We start from the raw sequence: 24,837 nt of genomic DNA on the forward strand, positions 1-24,837 counted from the left end.
TACAGGTTGGGAATCATTGGTTTATATGAATATCAGAAGGGTAAAACCCTAGGAATTTTATAGCTACCAATATTTGAGAACAGACAGTTATTTGCTATAAAAACAAAACAACAAGCAATTACTAATTGAAGTATATCATAAAAAGTAATATGCTGGACAAACGAAAATGAGTGCAGAAATCAAACCAATTTCAATCAAATATTTTGTATTCAAATCCTTAATTTTATGCCTGAAGCACTTTGTTACAACTATCATATTTCCTACGGCTGTAATTCATTTTAGGGCTTTATTTGATATGGTATATATGTTTTATGGTTATCTGAATGATCCCAGATAACCATTTCATGTTTCAAAATTTTATCTGCATATCCAAAAGGTTTAAGAATACATTTTAACATATTTAAAATAAAAATATAGATAAAAAATGTTTTCATGCAGAATTCTATATAAAATGATAATGGTTTTTCCTTATTCTGAAAACTTCAGTATTTAGTTCATTACTATAATTTAATGAACGAATGATTCCATGTACATGTCTGCTGATACATAACTTCAAACAATTAAGTCAACACATGGAATTACAGCAAGTAGTCATTAATTTTTTTATTTGGATTTTTTTTACACATAACATAACAGATTTACTTGCCACTTTTACTGGGAAGGATGATGCCATCATACTGAAAAATAAAACAAAATACATTACAAACATGCAATCACTTATATCAGATATTGGGAGACCAAAAAGCAATGGTGCTTTTTAAAAATCAAATTTAAGCAACTTTTACTTTGAATAAATTGTTTGAGCTAAATATCTGGAGATGGTATTTTGGATATCAACTAAATGTCTTTGGTCGCAGAAAATTATGTATAACTATTGGAAGAAATAGAAATACATTTGTATTGTATTGGGCGAGACGGTAACTGCACTTACTGTGTAAAATAATATCTTTTCCTTCAACTATCACTAGACACTTTATAATTTAAGACTGATTTATTCAATCCAACTGTTTACAGTAAAAGTCTATAACTGTCAGCATAATTTGTCTGAATTCCAGTACTTCTAAGCACTTTGTGGAATCATTATATTATCATAAAGGATACATACTGTTCATGCAACACTTCTTGTTTAAAACTGCCCATCCTCCCGATTGATACAAATTAGAAAGATCAAAATTAGTGGATCTAAACGTTTGGCAATTATGGATGTCCAGTGCATCTGAATACATGTCAACATATTCAAAAAGTAAACAATGGTGAATAAGGATCCATACTTGGCCAATCAACTTATACAAAATTGTCACATAGTGCCTGAAGGACACAATAAATTGATAAATGGTAAACAGATATGGATATGTAATAAGCAACACTACTTTTAAGTCTCCTAGACGCATAAAATCGGTCATATTCAAACTAAATTTAAATAAAACATCTTATTACATTCCAAAGAATACCCAAAACCAAGGTAAAAGTTTATTCTGCAAATTGTTATTTAGAATTAAAAGCATATTCATTGCTATATCATCATTTATGAGAAGAATTGCAAAAAATAGAAGTATTTCATGTAATTTTAAAAACAACCATAATATTAAACTATTTCCATTTAACAATAATGGAAACGTGTATTGTTACTTGTAATAAGTACCATTATCAGTAAAGTGAGTGATAATGGGTTGCAACAAGTTTTTATATAGCACAGGGAATCTAATTCAAACAGAATCACATATAATAACATGAGAATCTGCCCATACTGTGCAAAAAGGAACGAGCTTTAACCATCTTAATGGCGAAGAACAAAAGATTGCATATATATTTCCTAAATGGAGAAAATTCAAGATCCCTCCCAAAATTCTGTATGTTAGCTATGAGAGAAAAAAAAAAAAAAAACTTTATTTCAATTTAACAGTAATGCAATTGTTACTTGTAATAAGTACCATTATCAGTAAAGTGAGTGATAATGGGTTGCAACAAGTTTTTATATAGCACAGGGAACTTAATTCAAACAGAATCACACATATAACACATGATAATCTGCCCATACTGTGCAAAAAGAAAAAAGTTTTCACCACCCTAATTGCTAAACAAAAAACATGACCCCTTTTCCCTAGTAATGAGAAAATTCAAGATCTTCCTTTTCAAATTATGTACGTTTGCGATAGAAAAAAATTTAATCATTTTTTTTTTATGTATGCATGTGAAAGAATGATACTAAATAATTCAATTTTAAACCCACAACTCAAAAATTAATCAATTTTTCCCTTTTAAAAGCAATAAAAATCCCGAGTCAAAAGATTAAAAGACCTTCACTGGAAGACCCCCCCCCCAAATTAACAATTCACTTATATTTGCTTAAATAAGGAGACACTGTTAGTTACAATCTAATGTTAAAATACACATACAAAACATTCAGGACAATACACATATTATGTTCAATCACTACAATTTTAAGACTATATTACTTATCATGTACCATTATTCTAAAGTAAAAAAATACTATGACACAACGTTTCACTAGCTAATAAATATATAAGAGGATATTCTCTACATATAAAAAAAAAAAGCACAGATAAGGAAATAACCCAATAACTTATGATAGATTAGGTAAAGGTAAAATCAATATAGTAATTCATAAAATTATAATGCAATCCATCCATACACCACCATATTAACATGCATTTCATACTGTATTACAACTAATGTCTCCATACCAATACTTTACAACACTACGATGTAAAATTATTAACTTTAAAATATTACTATATTTCAAATAATACCATTTCTTCCTTTAGTATATATATACACACACACACACTACACTGAATTACACTATAAATTTCAATACAGTTTCTTGGATTTAACAATTTTCAGAAGTAAAAATTATAAAACATTTTTCATTATTTACTGATTTATTATTAAAATAAAAATTACTTTTTGTTGGAACCATTTCATGGCCTCTTCCTTACAAAGTCTGTGCTTTGATCCAACAACACCCTTTCTTCTTCGTCTGTATGCAACGTTGAAACCAGGTCGACCCAACACAACATAAAAGTCTAGACCGTATATACCAATAGTAGGATCATACTTGATGCCTAAATCAATATGTTCTTGAATACCAAAACCAAAGTTTCCGGTATCTGAGAAGTTTTCCCTTTTCAATTCATATTCTCTAACCTAGAACAAAATTGTCATGATTAATATAACAGAACATTTAACATAATAATATATATACATTTATATAATGATCTCTTGATTTTCTTTTTAATTTTAAATTATTCCATGTCATTTTATTCTAAACTACCCTTATTTCCTAATACAAATCCCACCCTTTTTCTTAAATCACTTCTAACATGTCCTCCAAAATAATAAGTACCGCTTTGGATGCTAGGCTCCAAATGAAAAGAGAAACCCCCATAAAATCTTACTTCCTAAGCAGATACATGTCAAAGGAATCCTTAAAAAAAATCTCTCGGTAAATTCGCCAAGGAAAAAAAAACCCCTTTCCCCTGGTGCCAGAAGATGCATCCTGCCTATGGTCATATGTACGCATCATTCCTCCAGAGGAAAAATAAGCTGAAAATTCCAAATTTAACCTCCTTTTTGAACAAGACAACTAAAATTCTTAATATAATGGAAATAAACAGATGAAGGAAAAAATGCCTAGAAAAAGGAAGCCTTTAAAAACATATCTTTATGATACATATTATGTTTAATGAACCAAAACAACTGTTGAATATACACAGAGTCACTAAATTATTATGACCATGGCTAAATTATTATTGCATGTAGATTAGCAATAACACCATAGAAGCTAGAGGGAGTAATAGCAACAAAAAGTGAAACATCCTTTACTACCAGGAAGGACGCAAGCCTATTAGTGCATCATCACTTCACCCTCATCGAGGATTACAGCTTTCAATCAGATGAGTTGACCATCTACAAACTCTTCCCTCCAGTCCAAACAATTATGTCACCAGGTATCGTAAGCCCTACCATCATCTGGAGATAACATTGTGAAGCAAGGTAGGTGTGAAGTGCTTGTGAGCATCAGTCATTAATTTTATAGAAAATGCATTACCAAGCTGAAAATTGGATATCAGTGTTAAGCTTATGGTCGCAACAGGTCACTGAAAAAACTTGCCAGTTGTCTAGTAGAACTACAGGACATCAAATAGCAGGGAATCCTTATCAAGGAATAAATGCAAAGCTCTCTGATGAATGATTTGCTATACATTATAGCATATAATAAAAGATACTATGCCTACTGCCTGGTTACTGTTTCTGAACAGTAGGCAACAATAACTACAAATAAAGCGTCAAGCACATCTAATACCATAATATTAAGAAATTGGAAAATGCAATTCATAAGTCATTGTCTAAAATTCCTCATACCTTACCAATATCTTATAGAATCCATGAAGTATTGAGGACAAAACACAATACAATAATATAATAAAGGGGCAATCATAATAATTTAGCCATTCATTGTACCTATGGCATAATACATGGAAAAGGACAGCAGGATAATAGAGCATGTTGAATAAGCAAAAGAATTTTTATATGCAAACTGAAGTTATTAGCTTGTTATATTACATTATATTTTATACAAAACATTGTTATTGATAGTCTTCTTATACTTTAATAATATATTACTTTTAAGCCTTTTTCTAGAATTTCTTCTGCTTTTGGACCTCTAACTGTGCAATGGACTGCAATTTTTTCATTTCTTCTGATACCGAATGATCGCACAGTATATCTGGCTTTTGAGAAGACTGGTTGCTGACCTGTCAGCTGTTCCAACACCTGAAGAAAGAAACATGCCATAATTATAAAAAAATACCGATGATCAAAATAAAGTCAAGCCTTGTTTCAACATTTCAATGAAAATTAACTATATTTGCAGAGTTTTCACTATAATTTTATATAAAAGAGAAAGCACTCAATTCCACTTCTTGCAGATATATTACATATCTCAAATAACCACAAATAATTGAAAACTAGGTATGCCCAAAGAACTTTAAAACAAGATTCATAATTATTTAATTGACATTTAATATTAACTAAATATATAACTGAAATATGTTCACTTAAAAAACATTTTGTTGATCAACAAAATTAATACTGTCAAGCAAGTTATTTTTTTTGGTTAAATAGCAATCATTTTTACTTCTTAAAAGTCATGACTGCTTAGTTTAACATCATAAATTCTCATATGCATTTTATAATGAAGAGCAACTTCAGTGTTCTTGTACTCATACGGGAACAAGATTTTGTATAAAAGGACCTGCCCCGCTAATCTTCAGCATTGCCGTGAGCGAAAGTTTTCCCACTATATATCCATAGCAACAGGAATTCCTCAGCTGTTGGTGGATATGCACTATACTTATACTGCTATTTGCATCAACTCATTTTAGGTGACTTTGATAACTTAAGAATTTTAATTTTTTATTTGGCATTCAAATAAATTTCCAATCTCCAAACTTTCACAATTTAACATACTTAATGATAGTATACAGCTGATTGATGAATTTCAAAACACAACCAGGCAGCCTAGTTTTTTTTTTTAAAATTATGACATTTTAGTCCCGAGAAAAGAATGAAACTTATTCCTTGGAGAAAATGATTTGTAGATGTATCTTTTACAAATGGAATAAATTGTATGAACATTGTTAAATGCTGATTGAAAATGAAGCATATGTTGATTATCTATTTCAAACTTGATTGCATTAAACACTATCACTAAACAAATACTTTTGCATACATTTAAATATGTCAGTTCAGGATCAAAAGATTGATAATATATATAAAAAATAACATTGTATGTAATTACATTTAATGGACCCTCATTCATACTATATGCATACTCCAACAAAACAATTTTACACAAAATACAATTTATTACTAAGCAATTAGTTAATATTTCTAGTTTAACTGAATTAACAAATTCTGCAGAATGGGAAATTGTAATGAAAACTTTATTTTCATAAATTGTATTAAATTTTTCAATTTAGAATTAATAAAATAAAGAGAATAGCAGAATATCATTAACTTTCAGCAAATATATTTAATTTCAATCATTAAGGGTTTACTTCTAACTAATAGAACTTACTTTGGCAGCACGAGTCAATCTGTCACCTGATTCACCCACACAGATATTAAGGCATAATTTACGAATACGGACTTCACGCATAGGATTTTTTTCTTTATCCTTACCACCATGTTTTAGCGCTTTCTGAAAAAGAAAATTTTATAAAAGAATTACAACAACTCCTCAAAGTTAGTTTTCATAAATATATGCAAGTCACATGAAGATTCAACTACAATACTGCTAGATATTTTAGAGTTAATACAGCTTTCAAAGTATTCAATTAAGTATTATGCATCTTTAAAAATACACCATCATGCAAAAAAACATTTAAGATTGTCAAATTATATTAAATACAATACAACAATATACCAATTGGCAATATTAAATATTAGCCGATAAAAATTCTAATGATTTTTAATATAATAAAGATAACAGACAAGAATTTTGTCAAATAATAGTACGTATGCGAATATAAACAAAACAAATCCACTACAAATGATATATTAATAACCCATTTCATTTATGCAGAAAGAAAATATACAATTTCGTTAACATACAGGCAATCGAAGAATCATTTCCCTAAATGCTCAATTAAATCGGAAGTTATAAGTATGGAACAATAGACTTATTATATCTAAAAATGCATTACTTTCATCACTACATTAATTTGGCAAATGAAACAATACACCGGGCGATAAACATTGAAACAAAATTTGGAAAATACCAGAAAACTTTAAGAAGTTCAGTGTGAACATTAATATAATTAAAAACAAAGATAAATAATCCTACAGATACAGTAATATTACATCACCGATAAAATCTAGTTACACAGAGCAAAATTAGTGTGCTTAATAAATATATTTAATTCTTAAAATTTTATACTGTCAATGTGAGGAAACCAAATATATAAAAATTATGACCTAAAATACATTTTTTCTCCGGCCCTCATAGTAAACAATAATGCATAAATTCGGAAATATGAAATTCATGGAACTCATATATAACTGAAATTTGATTTTTTAATAAGTATTAAGACGGATCAAAAAAGATATAATACTTACAGGCGCTGCAACCTTTAATTTCCTCGTGCCTGCCTTCACCATTTTTGTTACCTTTAGGTCGACGAATACAAGCAAGTTATTTCACGTCCATACACCAAAGATTGAAAACGTTGCCAACGTTATGTTTGAAATTTCTATAGCTATCGAAAGAAAAATAACAGCTATAAACAGAGCCTAGAGATGATTACTAAATATTTTTCCAAAATAATGAAATACTTCAGGGATAATAATTTGAAAAAAAATACGAATTGGAGAAGAGATTACAATAAAAGATGAAAAACTTAAAAGTGTAATGTAAAAATAAAAAATGTGCATTATTTTTATGTATTTTTATAACAAATTTATATAAAAATTAAAGACATATGTTTTATTATTATATTTTTAATAATAAGTAATTTAATTATGATATTAAAACATATTAATAAAAAGTAATATGTTTTATTATTAATTTTTTTTATGATTTTTCTTATTATTAAAATAAAATGATTTGAATAGTAGCGGAATGCGAAACCAATGATTATTTGTTTACATATTCAAATGATTGATATTGAGGAGGAATGAGAAAGGAATGAAAATTTACTATTAAAAATTATTAGTACTTTAAATTTATCTGATATTTAAATGGATATTAGTTCTCGTTTAAAAATTATTGAAGATTTAGATGACTATTTATCAGAAAAGAAAAAATTTCTTCTTGATATGTGCTGTGACTTAGGATGGACAGAAGAATCTTTAAAACAAGAAGTTAGTTTTTCTTTCACTTATCCATTTCCTTGCCGATAATTATAAACAAAATATAAATTTTTGTCCAGATTTTTCGTCAGTAACAGACAAATCATGCCGAATGGTAAATGGAATATTGCTTCTAACTCATTCGTTAGATAACTTATTACGATGAATTTCAATTTTTTTTAAAAGAGTGTTTGTACACAGTTTTAGAATTTCCAAAGCAATGAATGATATAAAGTTCATTTAAATGGGAGGAATAAATAGTTTTTATTGAAGTAGCGTGCTAGGAAATTGGATATTCAGCTCTAAAATTGTAAAACATTTTAAAATTTACATTATTCTTGCATGTGTGCAGTTTTTAACAATTAGTGATATTATTAATGATTTTTATTTAAAAATGCGTTGGGTAAGAGGAATTATTAAAATGCAGTAAATGTGTTTTTTCCTCCAAAATTTTCTAATTGACCTTATTGAAGTCATTTTTCTTTGATTTTCAAATTTGTGCTACTCATTTTTAAATGTGTCATTTTTGTTATTGATTTTAATTTTTATTCTAGACTAAAGTTCAGTGTCCTCATAATCCAGGACACTGGATCCCAGAATCGTCTCTTGGCCATCATACTGAATTATGTGCTTTGGTTAAAGATGGCTACTTAAAAGAAGAAATGGTGAACATTTTTTATTTGTGTTATTATAGATACAGCAATTAAAATATTAGATTTGTTGTATTTCATAGTATTAAATTGATTTTATAAATGTTATATAAAAATATATAAAATATTATATAAAAATATATAAAATATTATATAAAAATATATAAAATATTATATAAAAATATATAAAATATTATATAAAAATATATAATACTTAAAAGAATTATGAATATTGTATAAAAATTCTCATTTCAATTCATTTGAATCTTTGTGTTTGGGATGAAATGCCCTGAATTTAACAGGGGTGTTTGTGCTCCGGGGAAACCCCGGAATTCCGGGGATTTTGAACTTCGATCCCCGGAATTTCCGGGGATTGTCGTTCAAAAGGAAGTAGGAATAATAATGAATTATTTATTTTGATCTGGGTAATTTTGTTTGCTTTTAAAGCAGAAAACGCAAGGTCAGTGTGTGTGGTGAAAACTTTTCCTTTCTTTCTCCAAAGGCAGTGATAATGCGTGAAAAGGGGGAAAAAACTTCTTTTTTGTTATTTCCTTATTGCGAGTTATGACTCATTCCCCCGGTTCTCGGACATTCTCTTCTGGATTCTTTTCGGCAAGTAGGCGCGGCAGAAAAAAAAGGGGGAGACTTCGTTCGACCAGATGTGCGATAATGTGACTCTGGGTTCAAAGGTCTTATCTCCACTGGCGTGGCGCCAATAAGTAGAGAAGGGGAATTTTTCGCCGTATTAGCTATTTGTCATTGATCGCTTCGGAACTTTTTTTTCTTCGCTGTGTAAAATTTTCGTTTCATTTATTGATGCACGTGTAAATTTTTCGTTTCGCTTATTGAAATATTTTTTTATTTATGTACGCAAGAGAATTTCATTTAGAAATTTCAGCATATGAAACAGAAATTACCCCTTAAAAATTCATATCTAATTAGTTTTACAGCATTAGATCCAGAGCTAAGAGGTAAAACCAGTACAATATTAGCTTTTGAAAAATTATCATCTTTTATGTCCCATATTTTTAGTGATAATGAAAAGTCAAAAGTAGAAGCTGAAATAAGGTTATACCAGAGTGATATTGATATCACCAAAGAAATGCTCTACACATCTGATGAAAGTGGAAATCAAGTCAAGTGTACAATTGATAAATATTGGTCTAAAGTTTTTAATTTAAAAGATGATTTCACAAATGATTATAAGTATCCTACATTGGCTAAATTGGTCAAAGCCTGCCTTAGCTGCTTCCATGGCCCATTAGTGGAAAGTGCATTCAACTTAATGGATACACTTGTCACTGACTATAGAACCTCTCTTAAGATTGATTCCCTAGATGCAGTGCAGACTATTAAATATGATTTAATGGCTTCTAAAGAAACCTCATGTGAAAAATATGGCTCAAAAAAACCAATGACTGATCCAATTCACAAAGATCTCTTACTGAATATGAACAGAAGTTGGAAAACATATCAAGAGGACTTAAAAACATGTATTTCAGATGAGTCACCTATAAAAGTCTCTGAAAAACCTTCTACATTAGCAGAAAAGCAAACTGCTTCTACCTCTGCATGTGCAGTTCTCGAGGAAATTTCTTCAACTGTAAATGAGGAAAATAAAAGTCAACCTTCCTGCAATTATGAAGTTCACCACAAAAGAAAGACAAGCCCACAAACATCAGAAAATAAAAAAAAAGCAGCAGAAATTAGATAATTTTTTTTAAAAGAATTAATTCAGGTAATTTAAAAGATTTGCATAAAATGTAGTAGTTTATATGTTTGAAAATTTATGGTTATTAATTTTGCAAAAAAAGTAATTCATTGAACTTTTATAATTAGGTCATTCAATACTTCATAATTGTAATTTTTCATTTCTCCCCCCCCCCTTCTCGAAACTCCAAAATGCCGGTAGTAAGTCCGTAAAAGTTTCCGGGGATTTTTTGGGGTCCCACAAACACCCCTGATTTAACCAATAAAAAAATCAAATGATGAAAATTGATTTTTTTTCCCCTGAATCGGTCATTTTTAACTATGATGATGTTTTGGGATTAAAGTTTGGGATGTCAAGAAATAATTGATCAAATATAAATACTACATTGAAAAATAATAAACCTTCTACACTTACTTACTTATTTTGAAATGCACATGAGTCAAAATTTAATAGCTCAAAGAAAATTAATTAAATAAATAAATTAGAGAACAGGAACCAGCAACATTATTTAAAATTGAAGTGCTTCAAAAATTCCAATGTTGGAATTGCTTTAGTTCATTTGGCGATATAATTTTTTAATCTTAGAAGTTATATTATGAGTGTTTCATTTTGTTTTGTTGGCAGATTTCTAGTTTAATGTATCACTTACTTCAACAAGGATGCTAACAATGTTATGATGACTTATCATATAAGCAATACTGTAAAACAGTTATAGTTACCCATCTTTTTCATTAAAATTTTGGGATTTATTAATTGCAATTTTTAAATCTAAAAAGATTTCTTTTTGAACTTTTTTAGATCAAAAGTGCTGAATCTCTTTTGAATTCTGAAATAAAGAACATTTGCAAACTTTATTTTAAAGTTCTCTCTAAAAAAGATATAATCTGAGAATTATTTTTTTCTATGTATATCTAATTGTTTCTGTTCAAGTAATTGTAATTTTTGTCGGCTGAAATATTTGAATTTTGAAAAACCGGAATATGGACCTGTGAAGCCCTACATGTATATTTAAATACTAGTTATACTGTTAACCACAAGTTAACTTGGTTGTAAACATTCTTTATTCTGTATACATTAAATGTACAATTTGATCTTAGGAAAAAGACTGAGAAGCTATTACATTAAATGTAAGATTGTACTTGTTTTCAAAATATCATTAGAACTGCTTAATTTTTGAATTCCATTAATTTCTGTTTTCTGAGATTTCTACTTTTGAATTTCATTCCATCTAATATTTAAGTCATTGTTATCTCCTGTTTTTGAGTCCTTAGTATGAAAACAAACACTTATAATGGGAATATTTTTTAAGTACTTTTAAAGTTAAACATTATTTTGAGAGAAAACAGACCTTCGTTTTTTAAAAAGTGAATTTACTTTTCTTTAAAGAAAAGGTTTTCAATTTTATGCATTTGTAGCCCTCTTTTTCTTAAGGAGGGAGGGAAAGAAAAAAAAAGAGAAACCTTAATCCCATTTTTATTTGAAACATTTTGAACCTTATTTGAAAATTGAAATATAAAAATTAAATATTAGTAAATGAAAATAAACTGAATTTAAATGAGTTATTCAGTGAAATGCTTAAAGTCTAGATGAATTTTTTATATTTGTCACCCCCCACCCAAATACTAAAGAATCTTAATTAAGATGGCATTTTAAACGGTCATTCTAATATTGTTCTACACAACCTCATTTATTTAAGAAGCCTTAAAATAATGAGTGATTTAGTATGGACATTTCCACCATTTTTTCTTTAATTTTCTTACTTTTCAGGTCTGTTTTTTTATTTTAATTAAATCCAAACAAATTATTATCATCTTTTAACTCTATGAGCCAACCTAGTGAGGCAATTACAGCTCCTTAAATCTGTGGTGATTTTTCATGTACAAAAACAGAATAGAATCATCCTTTCTGTATAAAGAATTGGTCACAATTTACTACTCACCCTTAGACACCCAAATCACGGCTGTGTCAAATGGGCAATTTGAGTAAAATTTTTGCTCATAGTTAAAACTTATTTCATTAAAATTGTACATTTTCATCTGTTTGATAATTATTGACCTGAATTATTTATATTTCAAAACTATTATTTTTTTAACACTAGAACTACTAGAGATCAATTTGGACATAGTTTCTACCAGAAACTGACCCGTGATTTGACTGGTCTGATAGTTCTAGTGTTAAAAAAAGGCCTAAAAATATATTATGCCCTTTGCTGAAAATATCTTTTTTTATTAAATCATATTTTGTTAATCTGTAACTAAATTTTGAATTTCTTTTGCATTTAGGAAAAACAGCCTCCAAATTCAACATTTTTTTACCAACAGGCACCATCGGTGGTTTCCATAACTTTAGGTAAGCGAACAATAATAATGTATAGAATTTTTAATCAGATTAAATATACAAAAATTAACAGTTTAAATTGAAATCATGTGACTCCCCTTGTTTTAAACTTCGATAGTGTGAATTTTTAAAATTTCAGGGCGATTTATGTTTTCAGAAGTCACAAGAAAAATAATTAAAATGAACAAAATGTATCATTTAAATATCATTTTTTCAAAAAAATGATATTTTTTTGGAAAATTTGTTTTTAGCTTTTGATTTGGTCATAAACTTTTTTTTTTTTTTTTACTTCTCTAAAACTTATTTATGGGGCAATTGTAAAATGTTTAGTTTTTATTGGTTTTCATTACTTTATTTTTAAAAAAATCTTGTGTTGTCAAGAAATCTATTTTTTCATTTTATTATTATTCTGAATTATAAGTACTGCATTGTACTTCCTTGTTTAGTTTTTGAGTAAAAGTTCTTTTTAATAGCATAATATATATATATATATATATATATATATATATATATATATATATATATATATATATATATACACACACACACACACAAAAGTATTAAATCACGTTAATAGGAAAATAAAAAAAAAACCAAATAAAAAATTAAACCAAATAAAAAAATATAAAAAAGAATCTGACCTGAAGACTTTTTCAAGGGTCACCCTCAGGCAGGGATTCAAAGAAAGGGATTTTTTCTGTGAAGGAAAGTTCTATTTTTATTTAAGCCAAAGGATCCTTTGGCTTAAATAAAAATAGAACTTTCCTTGCATATTTGATCACTTAATAGATGGCGCTGGGAGCCTACAATTTTTTACCTAAATTACCGTTAGCTTGGTTTTTTAAAAAGCGGGAATCACAATGGAATGCTTAAAATTTCCTTGACTGCTGATGGTATGTGTTTGCCTTTCCGTTTTTTCTTTTTTTTGTTATTGTATTTTTACTTAGTAGTGGTTATTTTCTTCTAATTTGTTGTTTTGTATTTTCCTTTCTGTTAAAATGGTATATCTCTTGGGCCTAATTTCAGGGGATTTTCGGGCCACAAGAAATCATTATTAGACCTTTGTCTGCATTTCCTTCACAGAAAAAATCCCTTTCTTTGAATCCCTGCCTGTTGGTGACCCTTGAAAAAGTCTTCAGGCCGGATTCTTTTTTATATTTTTTTTATTTGGTTTAATTTTTTTTTTTTTTTTTTTGATTTTCCTATTAACTTGATTTTAATACTTTTGTATCAATTCATCTGTGTTTTAGAAGTAGCTGCAGTTGTGCTCTCTAAATACTATGAAGTTTTTTTTACTGTTCCTTTTTTGGTTTTAGTTTGAATAGGAAATAATTTTTAGTTGCGATTTCGAAACTGTTTTGTTTCGTTTTCATTTTAGTTTCATTTTCAAACTATTTCTTACTTTAGATTGGTTACTTATATATTATATCAAATAACGGTACTTTTCCATTTGCCGGATTTCTACATTATTTGGTGATTTTTCGCTTGCGCCCGGCTAATGGAAAAGTACCCAAATAACTTACTCCAAGAGCTTTTCTTTATTTTTCATTAGTTACTTTAATATTAATGTTTTGCCTTTCTGGTTTTAAAATGTTTCTTAAACAATGATATATATTTTTGATATGATTGATATTCTGATGATATTTGAGACATGATATTTTGTTTTCTTACATAAGAAATAAGAATATATATATATATACACACATAATAATTATACTTGCCATTTATACTATTTTTAGATATGCATATGTAAAAAGAAACTGCATTCTATGTATTAGCTACTCTAATTTATCCTTTGTAATTTTATGTCATATCAAAGACCATATGCTAATTTTATTTATTTCTCTTAATAGATAAAGAAACTCAAGCAAGTATATTAATGGAGAAAGGATTGATTGAGCAAAGTAAGTATTGGAAAATATTAAGCATCTTTATAAATCTGCTTAAAAAATGGCATTGTTTTTATTTCATGTCTGAGATTTACTGTGTTCCATTTAAGCCATGATTTGCAAATATCACACAATTTAATCAGTATTTCATAATTAGAATCAACTTTAGATAATTTAATATTTATTCTTTTTTTTATCTATTAAAAATATTTGAAACAGTTTTGTTTCTATCTTTATTTTTTAAAACAGAAGATGATAAATTTTTATTGCTGCTTCAAAGATGATTCAATAAGATGCTTCAAATTAAATTACTGATGCAAACAACAGTTTTTTACAAAATTAATGCATGTAAAACTTATACATTTCAAAAAGAGTTAAAATTTTAGAATTTTTTTTTTTTTTTTTTTTTTTTGTAATTAAATAGGTAGCTAAGAGTTACAAATAGATAAATCCACTTTGTTATTTGAATTTAATATGTTTAATAAACTACTGGCATGTATCAAAATGGTATGCTGTTGTAATTTTTAAACAGTTAGGTCAAATAATGAGGATTTTTTAAAAATTATAATTTGCATCAAAAGAGATCAACAGCAATGAAAATCTTTATATAATTTCTTTGAAAGTTTTTTAATCTTCTGACCTGTTATGATTTATTTTAGAATTCCATCCAAATATTTGCATTTTTTTTTCTATTCTTGGCACTTTGTATAAATACTAAACCATTTTATTTCAGTTTGTGCAAATTTGTTACTTTTTTTTTCAATGCTTTCATCTGTTGTTTTTCAGATTTGTTCATTTCAATTTTCAGTATGTTATAATTTTAATTAAAAAAACATCTCTTATATGATATTAGCCAGTGTGATATTGCATTCAATATATTTCATTCTGTACTCTTATGCATTTAAAATAATTTCAAAGGCCTTAGTTAGTGTCATGAAATCAGATTATATTAATTCTTGCACATTTATGTAAACAAGAGTTCAAAAGATGATTATAATATAAATGTAAGCAATTTTTATTTTGTCTTTATAAAATTCAACATGCTGCAAAGATTATAATTCAATATTCAAAGCAAGATGTAGAAAATTAAAACTTAAAATTTACAGAATAATTTAAAATTCTCTGAACTTATTCTTTGTTTAGCAAATGAATAAATCTAAGGTAATAATGTGTTTATTGTATGTTTTAATAGATTTTCTTTAAAATCAAAGAGTTTGTTTATTTCTCTTTTCATGTGATTTTTAATATTAATAATTTAAAGTGCAGGATAGCTAGAAAATATCTTTGTTGAGATTACTAAATAGAAAAGGTGAAAAACTGTGTCCAAATTGCAATAGTATGTATTTTAAAACATGATGGAATGAATGTTATTTAAAAAGAGAGAGAGAGAAGGAGGGAAAGAAATTTTAAAGACAGAAATGGCCATTTTTTTCTTATTCTGTAAAACTCCCTTTGCTGTATTTTACTTTATATTCGTTATTGAATTGATATATCGATATTTTTTGTATAGCGTTTGTTATACTCCTACATGTTTTGTTGTTATCTTTTCAGATTTTGATTATATCTTTATAAGATATTGCTTGAATTATTTTTATAGATATTTTATCCCATCATTAAATTTTGAAATTTTTTAATTACATTCATTTCTCACATGTTCTTAAATACACACTATATAGTTTTAGTGTCTTTTCTTATTTATCTCTGAATAGGAATACTTTACTTTTAACCATTTACTATGTTTTAGATGTGAATTTTAAAAAATGAACTTTATAATTCAGTTGTGGTTGCACTAATAAGCTTCACGCAAGTAAAGGTTTAATAATATGGGAAAATGAAAAATTCAATCATGAATATTAGTTTCGCTATGAACTTTTATATTTTGTCTTGTTTACATGCCCAGTTATGGTAAGCAGAATCTGATGATTAGTCTTAATTTTCTGGATATGAATTTAATTGCATTAAACCGTAATGAAAAGAAATAACTGCCATTTTTCCTTTTGTATACACTTAGAAATCAAAAATCCAATAAAAATGCTATTCATAAAATTTGCAAATTAAGAAAAATGTTTCTTTCTGAATAATTTGTATTTAGTATGATACTCTTTTTAAATGAAATGGCAATTCTAGTTTACCACAATACCATGCTCATTTTAATGTTAATCAAGCACTTATTTTTATTGATTATTTATTATACTCAATAGATATAGTATAATATCTTCTCTTTTATGGATCTTTTGCAATAGTTTGTTTTATAACGTATAGATGGAATTCTAGGCTTCTCATATTATTGCATATTGTTCTTTGTACATATGTCCAATTGGAACTCTATAAAAATAAAGCATATTTGTTTTGCATTAAGTATTTTTATTTTTGTAATGAACAATGTTGGAAAGTTTCTTCCTTTAATTTTTGTATCATCCCGAACAATGTTTTACAGAGTTTCAATGAGTTTAAAAATCATAATCCAAGAAGTAAATAACTCTCTGAAAGTATTTTTGAAAATATAGTTTTTATCCATAAAAGTAATGTAAGAAACTTATTATAATTTTAAATAATTTAATACATTATAAAATATTGTCCAATGCAAGAAAGTGCATTGGAAAAGTGTAAATTAATTATTGTAAAGCTAAAATTTGCCTTGGTTATCTTTGAAAAATTAGTAAATTTTTTAAAAAAATCAATTTTACAATTCTCAAAAAAAGTTGATTTTTTTAATAAAGGTTTCTGTAGCAAAGGCAGACTATGTGGAAAGAATCATTTAAATGGTTGTGTTTACAAAGAAATTGTTTATATAATAACACTAATAAACAATAACAAAAATCAGTACTTTTCAAAATATAGTCTGCTTTAGTCTGTTTAAATATGCGATTATAATTTTTAACTTGTGTTACCTTGATTTATGGATTATTTTTCTGCTTTATTACATGAAATTAAAACAGTTCGTAATTGAAGTGTATCTGTTTCATTTTAAAAATCCCATATAGAACCTTTGAAATGCATGAAAAAAATTGTTAAGTACAGTCAAATTCTGATAATGGAATGAGTATAATATGGAAGGAATGAGTATAATGTTATAAAACATGTCTCGTGTAGATTTGAGTATTCGTTTCTTTAAAGGGGGAGGGGGGATTTTTACAGTTATAATATTATATGCTGAATATTGATTACTTAAGTTATGGCTTAACAGAATTTGACTGTATTTTATTACAAAATATTTTCTTTTTTGAAATCATTTTTGAGCTTAGTCTAAAAATTTAATATCTTTTTTTGCAGTTTCCAGCAGGTATAAAACTGATGGTCTTGTATTGTACAGAACAATTTTTGTATCCTCTTTTAATAAATATATCCTTTTTACTGTCATTTTAAATGTGATATTCCGTATGTTTAGTGACTTTAAAAAATATTTTAATTTAATACTACATCTTATAACATTTTTGTTATGAAAATTTTTTATCCATTATTTTTTTATGGTAGAAGTTAATTAATAGGTTGATTAGCTTTTATTCATTTTAACATTTAATGTATATTTAGGTATGCATTGTACTCATTTCAAAAACCTTCAAAAGAAACATACTAATTAAAAATTTTGATTAAGATTTTTTTTTTTAATTGTGTACAGTTTGTATTGATGTATTATTTTACTTTTCTTCAATATGTCTGAGTTCTTGTATTAAAGATATTTATTCAATTGTCTTAACTTTAAGGGTTTGTTTAAATTAAATTGTTAAATTATTTTGTTTAAATTCTGTTTTGACAATTGTAATTACTGAAAAGAGCAATTACTTTTGGAATGATTTCAAATGAAGAAACCTCAAGAATTAAACTTTATATATTTGTAACTCAGGATATTTGAAAATGTAATAAAATTAAAAGTGAACAAATTTTGTATAGTGATATAAAAGGATAATTTTCAAAGAAATTCAGATTTTTATGTTTATTTCTGATGAAATGCTTTCAGATCAATCTTTGAAAATCTGTATAGGAGAAGGGGGAAAAGTGTTCTAATTTCTCACAAATTGTTAGAAAACAATGGATATTCATATTGTCAATTTTTAAGAAAATTGATGCTTAATTAAAATTTTAAAGATTATAATAAAATTTTTGTGTAGTATTTATTCATTTTCCTATTAATGAATCTTTATTTTTCTATACAATTTATGTAAGATTCTGTATCTTGTTTTAAACTGTTTTAAAACTTAACTACCTTTATTCATTTATTTTCACTGGATGCTTTTATGTCTTGTAATTGATATCTTTTAATATTTTCTTTGCTTATGGCTATAAATCTTTTTTTAATTTTTTTTTTATATAGACATTTTTTTAACACAAATGTCTTTAAGCAGTATATTTACTTTTAAACTATTACTTTGAAATTTCTGAGGATACTTTAATGCCAGTGTAAGATAATTTTGCCATTATCATGATGAATATATTATTAGGATAAATTATGTTATGATTATTATATTATTCATGATGAATAATTAAGCATGATTGCAGAAATTGTGGGCTCAATTTATTTCAATGTAATTAATAGTGATCATAATAATATTTGAATTTAATTATGTGTAATATTTTTTTAAAAGATTTGGATTTAATTAATCTTAAATGACACTGATACATCCAAAAGCTGAAGACATTGAATGCCAAACCTATTTTAAAGATATCTATTCCAAGTTATTTTGTGATTTGTAGTGAATATGTTAGATGAGATTACTTTTCATTTTGATAATTACTACATAAGTCTTAATGGTTGAAAGACTTTAGAAAATGGCATAAAATTATATAGCAGAAACATTTTATATTTTATTCTTTTATTTAAATAATATTTATTTGACCTATGATGTAAAAATTCCATATTCTCTCCTCTTTCAGAACCGTTGGATGAAATGCCAGATGTTCCGAAAACAGTAGATCGTTGGACAGTTGAATTAAATCCAGAACAGAGATTAGCTGAATATGATTATATCATTGCAAAAGCCAAGGCTATTAATAAAGCTGAAAATGATACTTTGGAAGATCTGATGTTTGATTTTGAAAAGAAAAATGATCAAGGTTAGTTTAAAACTAAAATTTTCAAGAATAATTTTATGATGCTGTTTCTGAAATTCAACAACCAATATAGTACCCTCCTTCCTGTTTCTTATTAATTCATTTGCCCTTATGAAAGTTGGCAAAGCAATAAGTAAATTAGAACAAAAAATAAATCTTTGTGCCTCTTAATTAACAGCACAATTAATGTCGTAGTTTAAACACAATAAGCAAAAAGAAAAAAAGATTAAATACTTTGCTGAAGGCAAAGTGCAAAAATTTGCGTATTCTAAAGTAGATGATTATTGAATGCAGTAAGACTATTTATTTACCAATATGGTGCAGTTCAAAGAAATATTTAGTAGCAATATGTAGTTCTAGAACTTTTTTTGCATGCAACAATTTTATTCAATATTATTCAAATAAAATAATTCATCATATATGATTTTTTAATTTAAAATGAATGAAAATATATATAAAATAAATGATTAAATGTGTTTTGTATCGGGCATAATTTAATTTTTGCTTTGTGCATTTTTATATTCTTGTTTGCAAACAAACTATTAGGGCAAGCAGTCACCATATTAGATTTTTCATTTAGCATCATTGTATCATGAATTCAAAATTACATTCTATCTTAAAATCTGCTATATATGTTATCCTTATGCACATTAAGTTTGTTATGAGATCAATGCTATCATCACAGTTGTATTGTGTAGATACCTGAAAACTGTGTAGTTAGGTTATTTGTCTTTAAACTTTTATGCAATATGACCTTATCATTCAAAATGATAAGGTCATATAATATAATAGCTTTTTTTTTTTCAATATTAAAACATTTTTTGATATTAATCTAATTTTTAAAAAATCGTTAACCCTTTTCCATTGTCTCTGTAAATTAATGAGTATTTTAAAAGTAAATCATCGATTAATTTAGATTTCGACTAACTTAAATAACCCACACTTAATAGTTTTAGAAAGTTTTTTAAGTATTTAAAGTATATGATTAAATATTTTGCAATATAATTTCTTTCCCTTTCCTTTTTTTACTATATTACCATTTAATTTTTTACTGAAAGTATTAGTTTACTAAGTATGCATTTTATATTTTAGATGACAGACCAAAAACACATTTGGAGATTCTAGCTGAACAGAGAGACTACAAACGTCGACGACAATCATATCGAGCAAAGAATGTACACATTACCAAAAAATCTTATACTGAGGTAAGTTATTTAGTATTTTAAAGTTAAAAGGATATTCAAAGCTAATTAAAATGCTTAAAAAAATCTTACTGACATTGAAACATGAAATATATATAGTTATTGTTTAAATATTTTAAGACAGTTTTTAATGACTTATGATAGTTTCATATGATGTGGATGTTTTGATCATTTCTTTCAAATAAAATACTACATTCACACTTCTCAACATTTATGTTATGACATTATATTACTATTTTCAATTTTTTTTTTTTTTTTTTTTTAAATACAGAAGATAGCACCTATTTATGTGTTGTGGTGTTACTTTCAAAACTATTTGCAATTATTCATTTTTGCTATCATTCATGCAAAGCATAAATGAAGATTCCAAACCTTCTTTAATCACACTTCCAAATGCCTTTATTGCTGCCTGCTGTATTTTCTCAGAATTTGAAATTCTTTAAACATTTTCTTTGTATACACTAAGTGTATGAATTTTGTGATCCTTAAGAATAACTTTTTCAAAAATACTATAATTAAAATATTATTTACATTCATTGAGAATAAAATCTAAGAAACCTGTCATAAAATATGGATAATTATCAGTAGATAATGTGTTGAGATTTTTTAAAAAAATTTGTATAGTATTTGTATGAAAAAAAAAGATTGCACTATTGTGCAAAATTATGGGGGTTGACAGACATCTTCAAATTTAATTGATTGCAAATATTTATTTTTCAGGTTATGAAAGAAGTGATTGAAAATCAGATTTCTATGTTGACAGAAATGAGGAAAGAAGAAAACAATGAAAAGTATGTATCTTATTTTGATTATTATTCTTATAATATACATATATTTTTATATAAAATTATTTATAAAACTATTCATGCAAGTCACATACTTCATGTCACTTTTCATTTTTTTGAGAAATTTCAAAAAGTCTGTTTTATATTTTCTTAGTGGTACATCCTACACAGCCATTGTACAAATTCAGAAATTTATTGTTTCATATCAATGTTCATGGCCCTCAGATACATTATTAATATTATGACACCATTATGACTACTTGTTTGCCAAATTTCATGACTGTAAGTCAGATATATATGTCTGGATATTGTTGACACACATATAGATAAATATACACACAAATTTTTTTTATACATATAGATGTACAATTTGATATGTAATTGGCAGATTGATGTTTTACAGTTATTTATTACTTACATATTTTTTCAAAAAATAATAAATACATTTTAATGATAATAATAATTTTTTCAATGAGAAATTAAATTAATTGTTTTTGGAAGTTAACAACTGTGTTGACACTTAATATTCAAAGATAAAGGAAAAATATTGGAAATTTTTTATTGATGTGAAATAAAAAAAAAAAATTCTAACATCTAATAACTTTAAGATTATGAGAAAAAATTAAAATTTTTTTATTTATAGTGAAATTAACGAAAAAAATATTTTAAATGAGAAAAAGAAAGTAGAAATGAGGGCAATTTAAGGTTTTAATAAAATCTGGACTGAACCATTTTTTTTTTTTTTTTTTTTTGTCATCTCAACATATTTGATTTTTAAACAGTGAGATTTATCAAATAATATTTTAACATAAGAATGTTTATAGCCTGTTATACTATTTGTAAATTGCATCATAATACATGTATGATATATAAATCAGTCAAAGGGTTCCATAGGGTGAGATTGCTATGTCTAGATGTAGAGAATTTTCCTTTTAGGTAGTAGATGCTCATTAAAAACATATTTCCAAAATTTTAATTAAAAATTAATTACAATTTTAATGTTTTTCCTCATTAAGTTGGAAGCATATTATAATTCAAGAACCTTTTTTATATTACCCTTCATCTTAAAACTTTTCAATTTACAACAGCTTTATTTTCATGCAAATTTTTTCTTTGATTTTCATATTTTTTCAAATTATTTTTAAATTTATTTTTTAGCAATGCTTTTTGTTATTTTAATTATTGGTTCAAGTTACAAGTCAAGTTTTGTTATTTAATTATTGGATATATTACTCAAGCAAAAATTGCAGCAATATTATATATATTTTTTATGAGGCATTACTGCTTTTTTATTATGAGTCCAAGTAAATTTAGAAGATAAAATAAACTTGGATGCGTGAAGTCTAAAATGTAATCATGTTTTATTATTTCAGATTAGAGATTCAAATAAAGAGACTATTTCTGAGCAATTCAAATTATAATTAAAAAAATAATTTATCGTAATATAAGTATATAGAGTCAAATTATCAAATAAGTAAAGCAGACAACTAACTAGACCCCCACCCCCTTCTTGAGATTTCATTTGAATTATTTTCATTTTTTTTTTTTTTTTTGGATTTTTTATTATTTACTTTTATTTTAAAAAGTATTTTTTTTTTAAATTTAATTCTCTACTTTCATTGGTGTTACAAAGAGCCATGTACTTGAATTTATATAAATTAAAGTCATCTGCTGTTTAAATTTCAGAACATTATTCTTTGAATTATTATTATTATTTTATGTTTCTAGAATTTATTTGAGATCAATGTAGTCCTTTTTTTTGCTATTGACTCACAAATCTACAGCTCTGGGAAATATTATAATAGAATATTTAAATATTTATTTAAAAATTTTTTTTACATGTACACACATAATATTGAAAAATTCTCTTGAAAGGGATATGTGATTAATCATTTTATCGTAGTTCATATGATATTTGCACTTGAAAATAGCTTATATAAATATCAACTAAAAGTAATGAGAAGAATTTTTATACTCAAAACTTTCATTGCCTATAAGTCCCAACATGGTTCTGCTAGTATATCTTCTTCAAAATAAAACTTTGTATTAGCATAATAAACATCTAGAAAAGTATATTTTTTTAATGCATGAAATGTAAAGATTTCAAAATAAATTACAGAGAGGCGAATTCAAATACAGAAGAGAAAAAGGTTGAGAGAAGGAAAAGAGAAAGGAGTCATAGCCCAAGAGAACTCTCTCAAGACAGACAGTGGCATGGTTCTAAAAATCATCACCGTTCAAAAAGTAAAAGATCAAGGAGTCGAACACCCAAGAAGAAAAAGCATAAGCATAATCGATCTAGAAGTAGATCTAGGTCTAGATCAAGATCAAGAAAGCACAAAAAGTCACATCGTAAGCATAAGAAATCACGTGATTAGAGATAATTTTATAGTTCTAGTCGTTTGCGCCACTGGTAAATAGTACAATATTGCTATCATCATTTTTATATGGTCAGCAGAAAACTACATTTTATCATTAATGTTTGCTCTTTCTCTGTCTGTATTTTCCAATCAATCATTAATAATCTCAACATATCTTTTTTTTATTATAACGGGTTTCCAGTTTTCATTAAGTAAAAAATATCTTACAAGCTCAATAAATATTTTTTTGAAAGAATACTTCATTGCTTGTATTTCAATCTTCACTGGAAATTGTAGTTTTATATGATTTTATTAGTTCTTAGAAATTATGAGTTCTTCCAATTCCATGAACTGAATGTAAATAACATTCAAGTGCAGCTAGGAAAATGCTTCGCTATCCGTTGGAACTTTTTGTATTATTTTTTAAAAATTTAATTGCCACAAAATAGATGTGTGTTTTTAAAAATCAAATAAAAAAGTAATGGTTATAATATGTACTCATGTTACGATATCCATTTAAATAGATTTCTCTCTCCTATTAAATTTGTTCTGCATATCATTTTGAAGTGCTAAATGTTTTCAAAAATTTCCTAAGTGAAATCACAAGATGGAGATATTTTGCTTGTGTGTTTGGAAACCTTTTCTTATCAATAAATTAATATGAAAAATTATTTTTACATTTCATTAAGAATTTTATATACAAGCCAACCTAGCTGTGCTCTATGTATGAATTGATATTTTTTTTATAATTGCGAGAAGCTTAATTATTACTGTCCATAATTTCTGTGTATTGATTAGCTAAGTTAATCTTTTTATTTTTGTTATAAGTATTAATTGCTTCCTTATTATTGTTAAATGAAATCATAAGCAGTTTTTTCAGTCTGTTTCACTTTCGTCCTCTTAAATACAAAAGAAATATCTCTAAATATCTCTAAGAATTGAATGATCACTTGTAGATAAGTACAGATCATTATATAAT

The 24,837-nt window shown here is 26.4% G+C and overlaps 2 protein-coding genes across 2 annotated transcripts; one reads left to right on the forward strand and one right to left on the reverse strand.

Moving 5' to 3' along the window:
- Window positions 1-588: 588 nt before the first annotated feature.
- LOC129966690 (60S ribosomal protein L11) lies at window positions 589-7,278 on the reverse strand. Its single transcript, XM_056081205.1, has 5 exons — window positions 7,144-7,278; window positions 6,104-6,226; window positions 4,648-4,797; window positions 2,926-3,168; window positions 589-677 (listed from the first exon to the last, which is right to left on the reverse strand). Exons 1-5 carry the CDS (start codon window positions 7,183-7,185, stop codon window positions 639-641), a joined length of 597 nt encoding a protein of 198 aa, XP_055937180.1. The 5' UTR covers window positions 7,186-7,278; the 3' UTR covers window positions 589-638.
- Window positions 7,279-7,654: 376 nt separating this feature from the next.
- LOC129965655 (U11/U12 small nuclear ribonucleoprotein 48 kDa protein-like) lies at window positions 7,655-24,114 on the forward strand. Its single transcript, XM_056079741.1, has 8 exons — window positions 7,655-7,887; window positions 8,430-8,540; window positions 12,519-12,585; window positions 14,427-14,477; window positions 19,335-19,514; window positions 20,604-20,716; window positions 21,434-21,504; window positions 23,618-24,114. The coding sequence occupies exons 1-8, from the start codon at window positions 7,765-7,767 to the stop codon at window positions 23,874-23,876; spliced, it is 975 nt and encodes a 324-aa protein (XP_055935716.1). The 5' UTR covers window positions 7,655-7,764; the 3' UTR covers window positions 23,877-24,114.
- The last annotated feature ends 723 nt before the right edge of the window (window positions 24,115-24,837 follow it).

The sequence above is a fragment of the Argiope bruennichi genome, chromosome 4 (genome assembly GCF_947563725.1).
Source record: "Argiope bruennichi chromosome 4, qqArgBrue1.1, whole genome shotgun sequence".
NCBI lineage: Eukaryota > Metazoa > Arthropoda > Arachnida > Araneae > Araneidae > Argiope > Argiope bruennichi.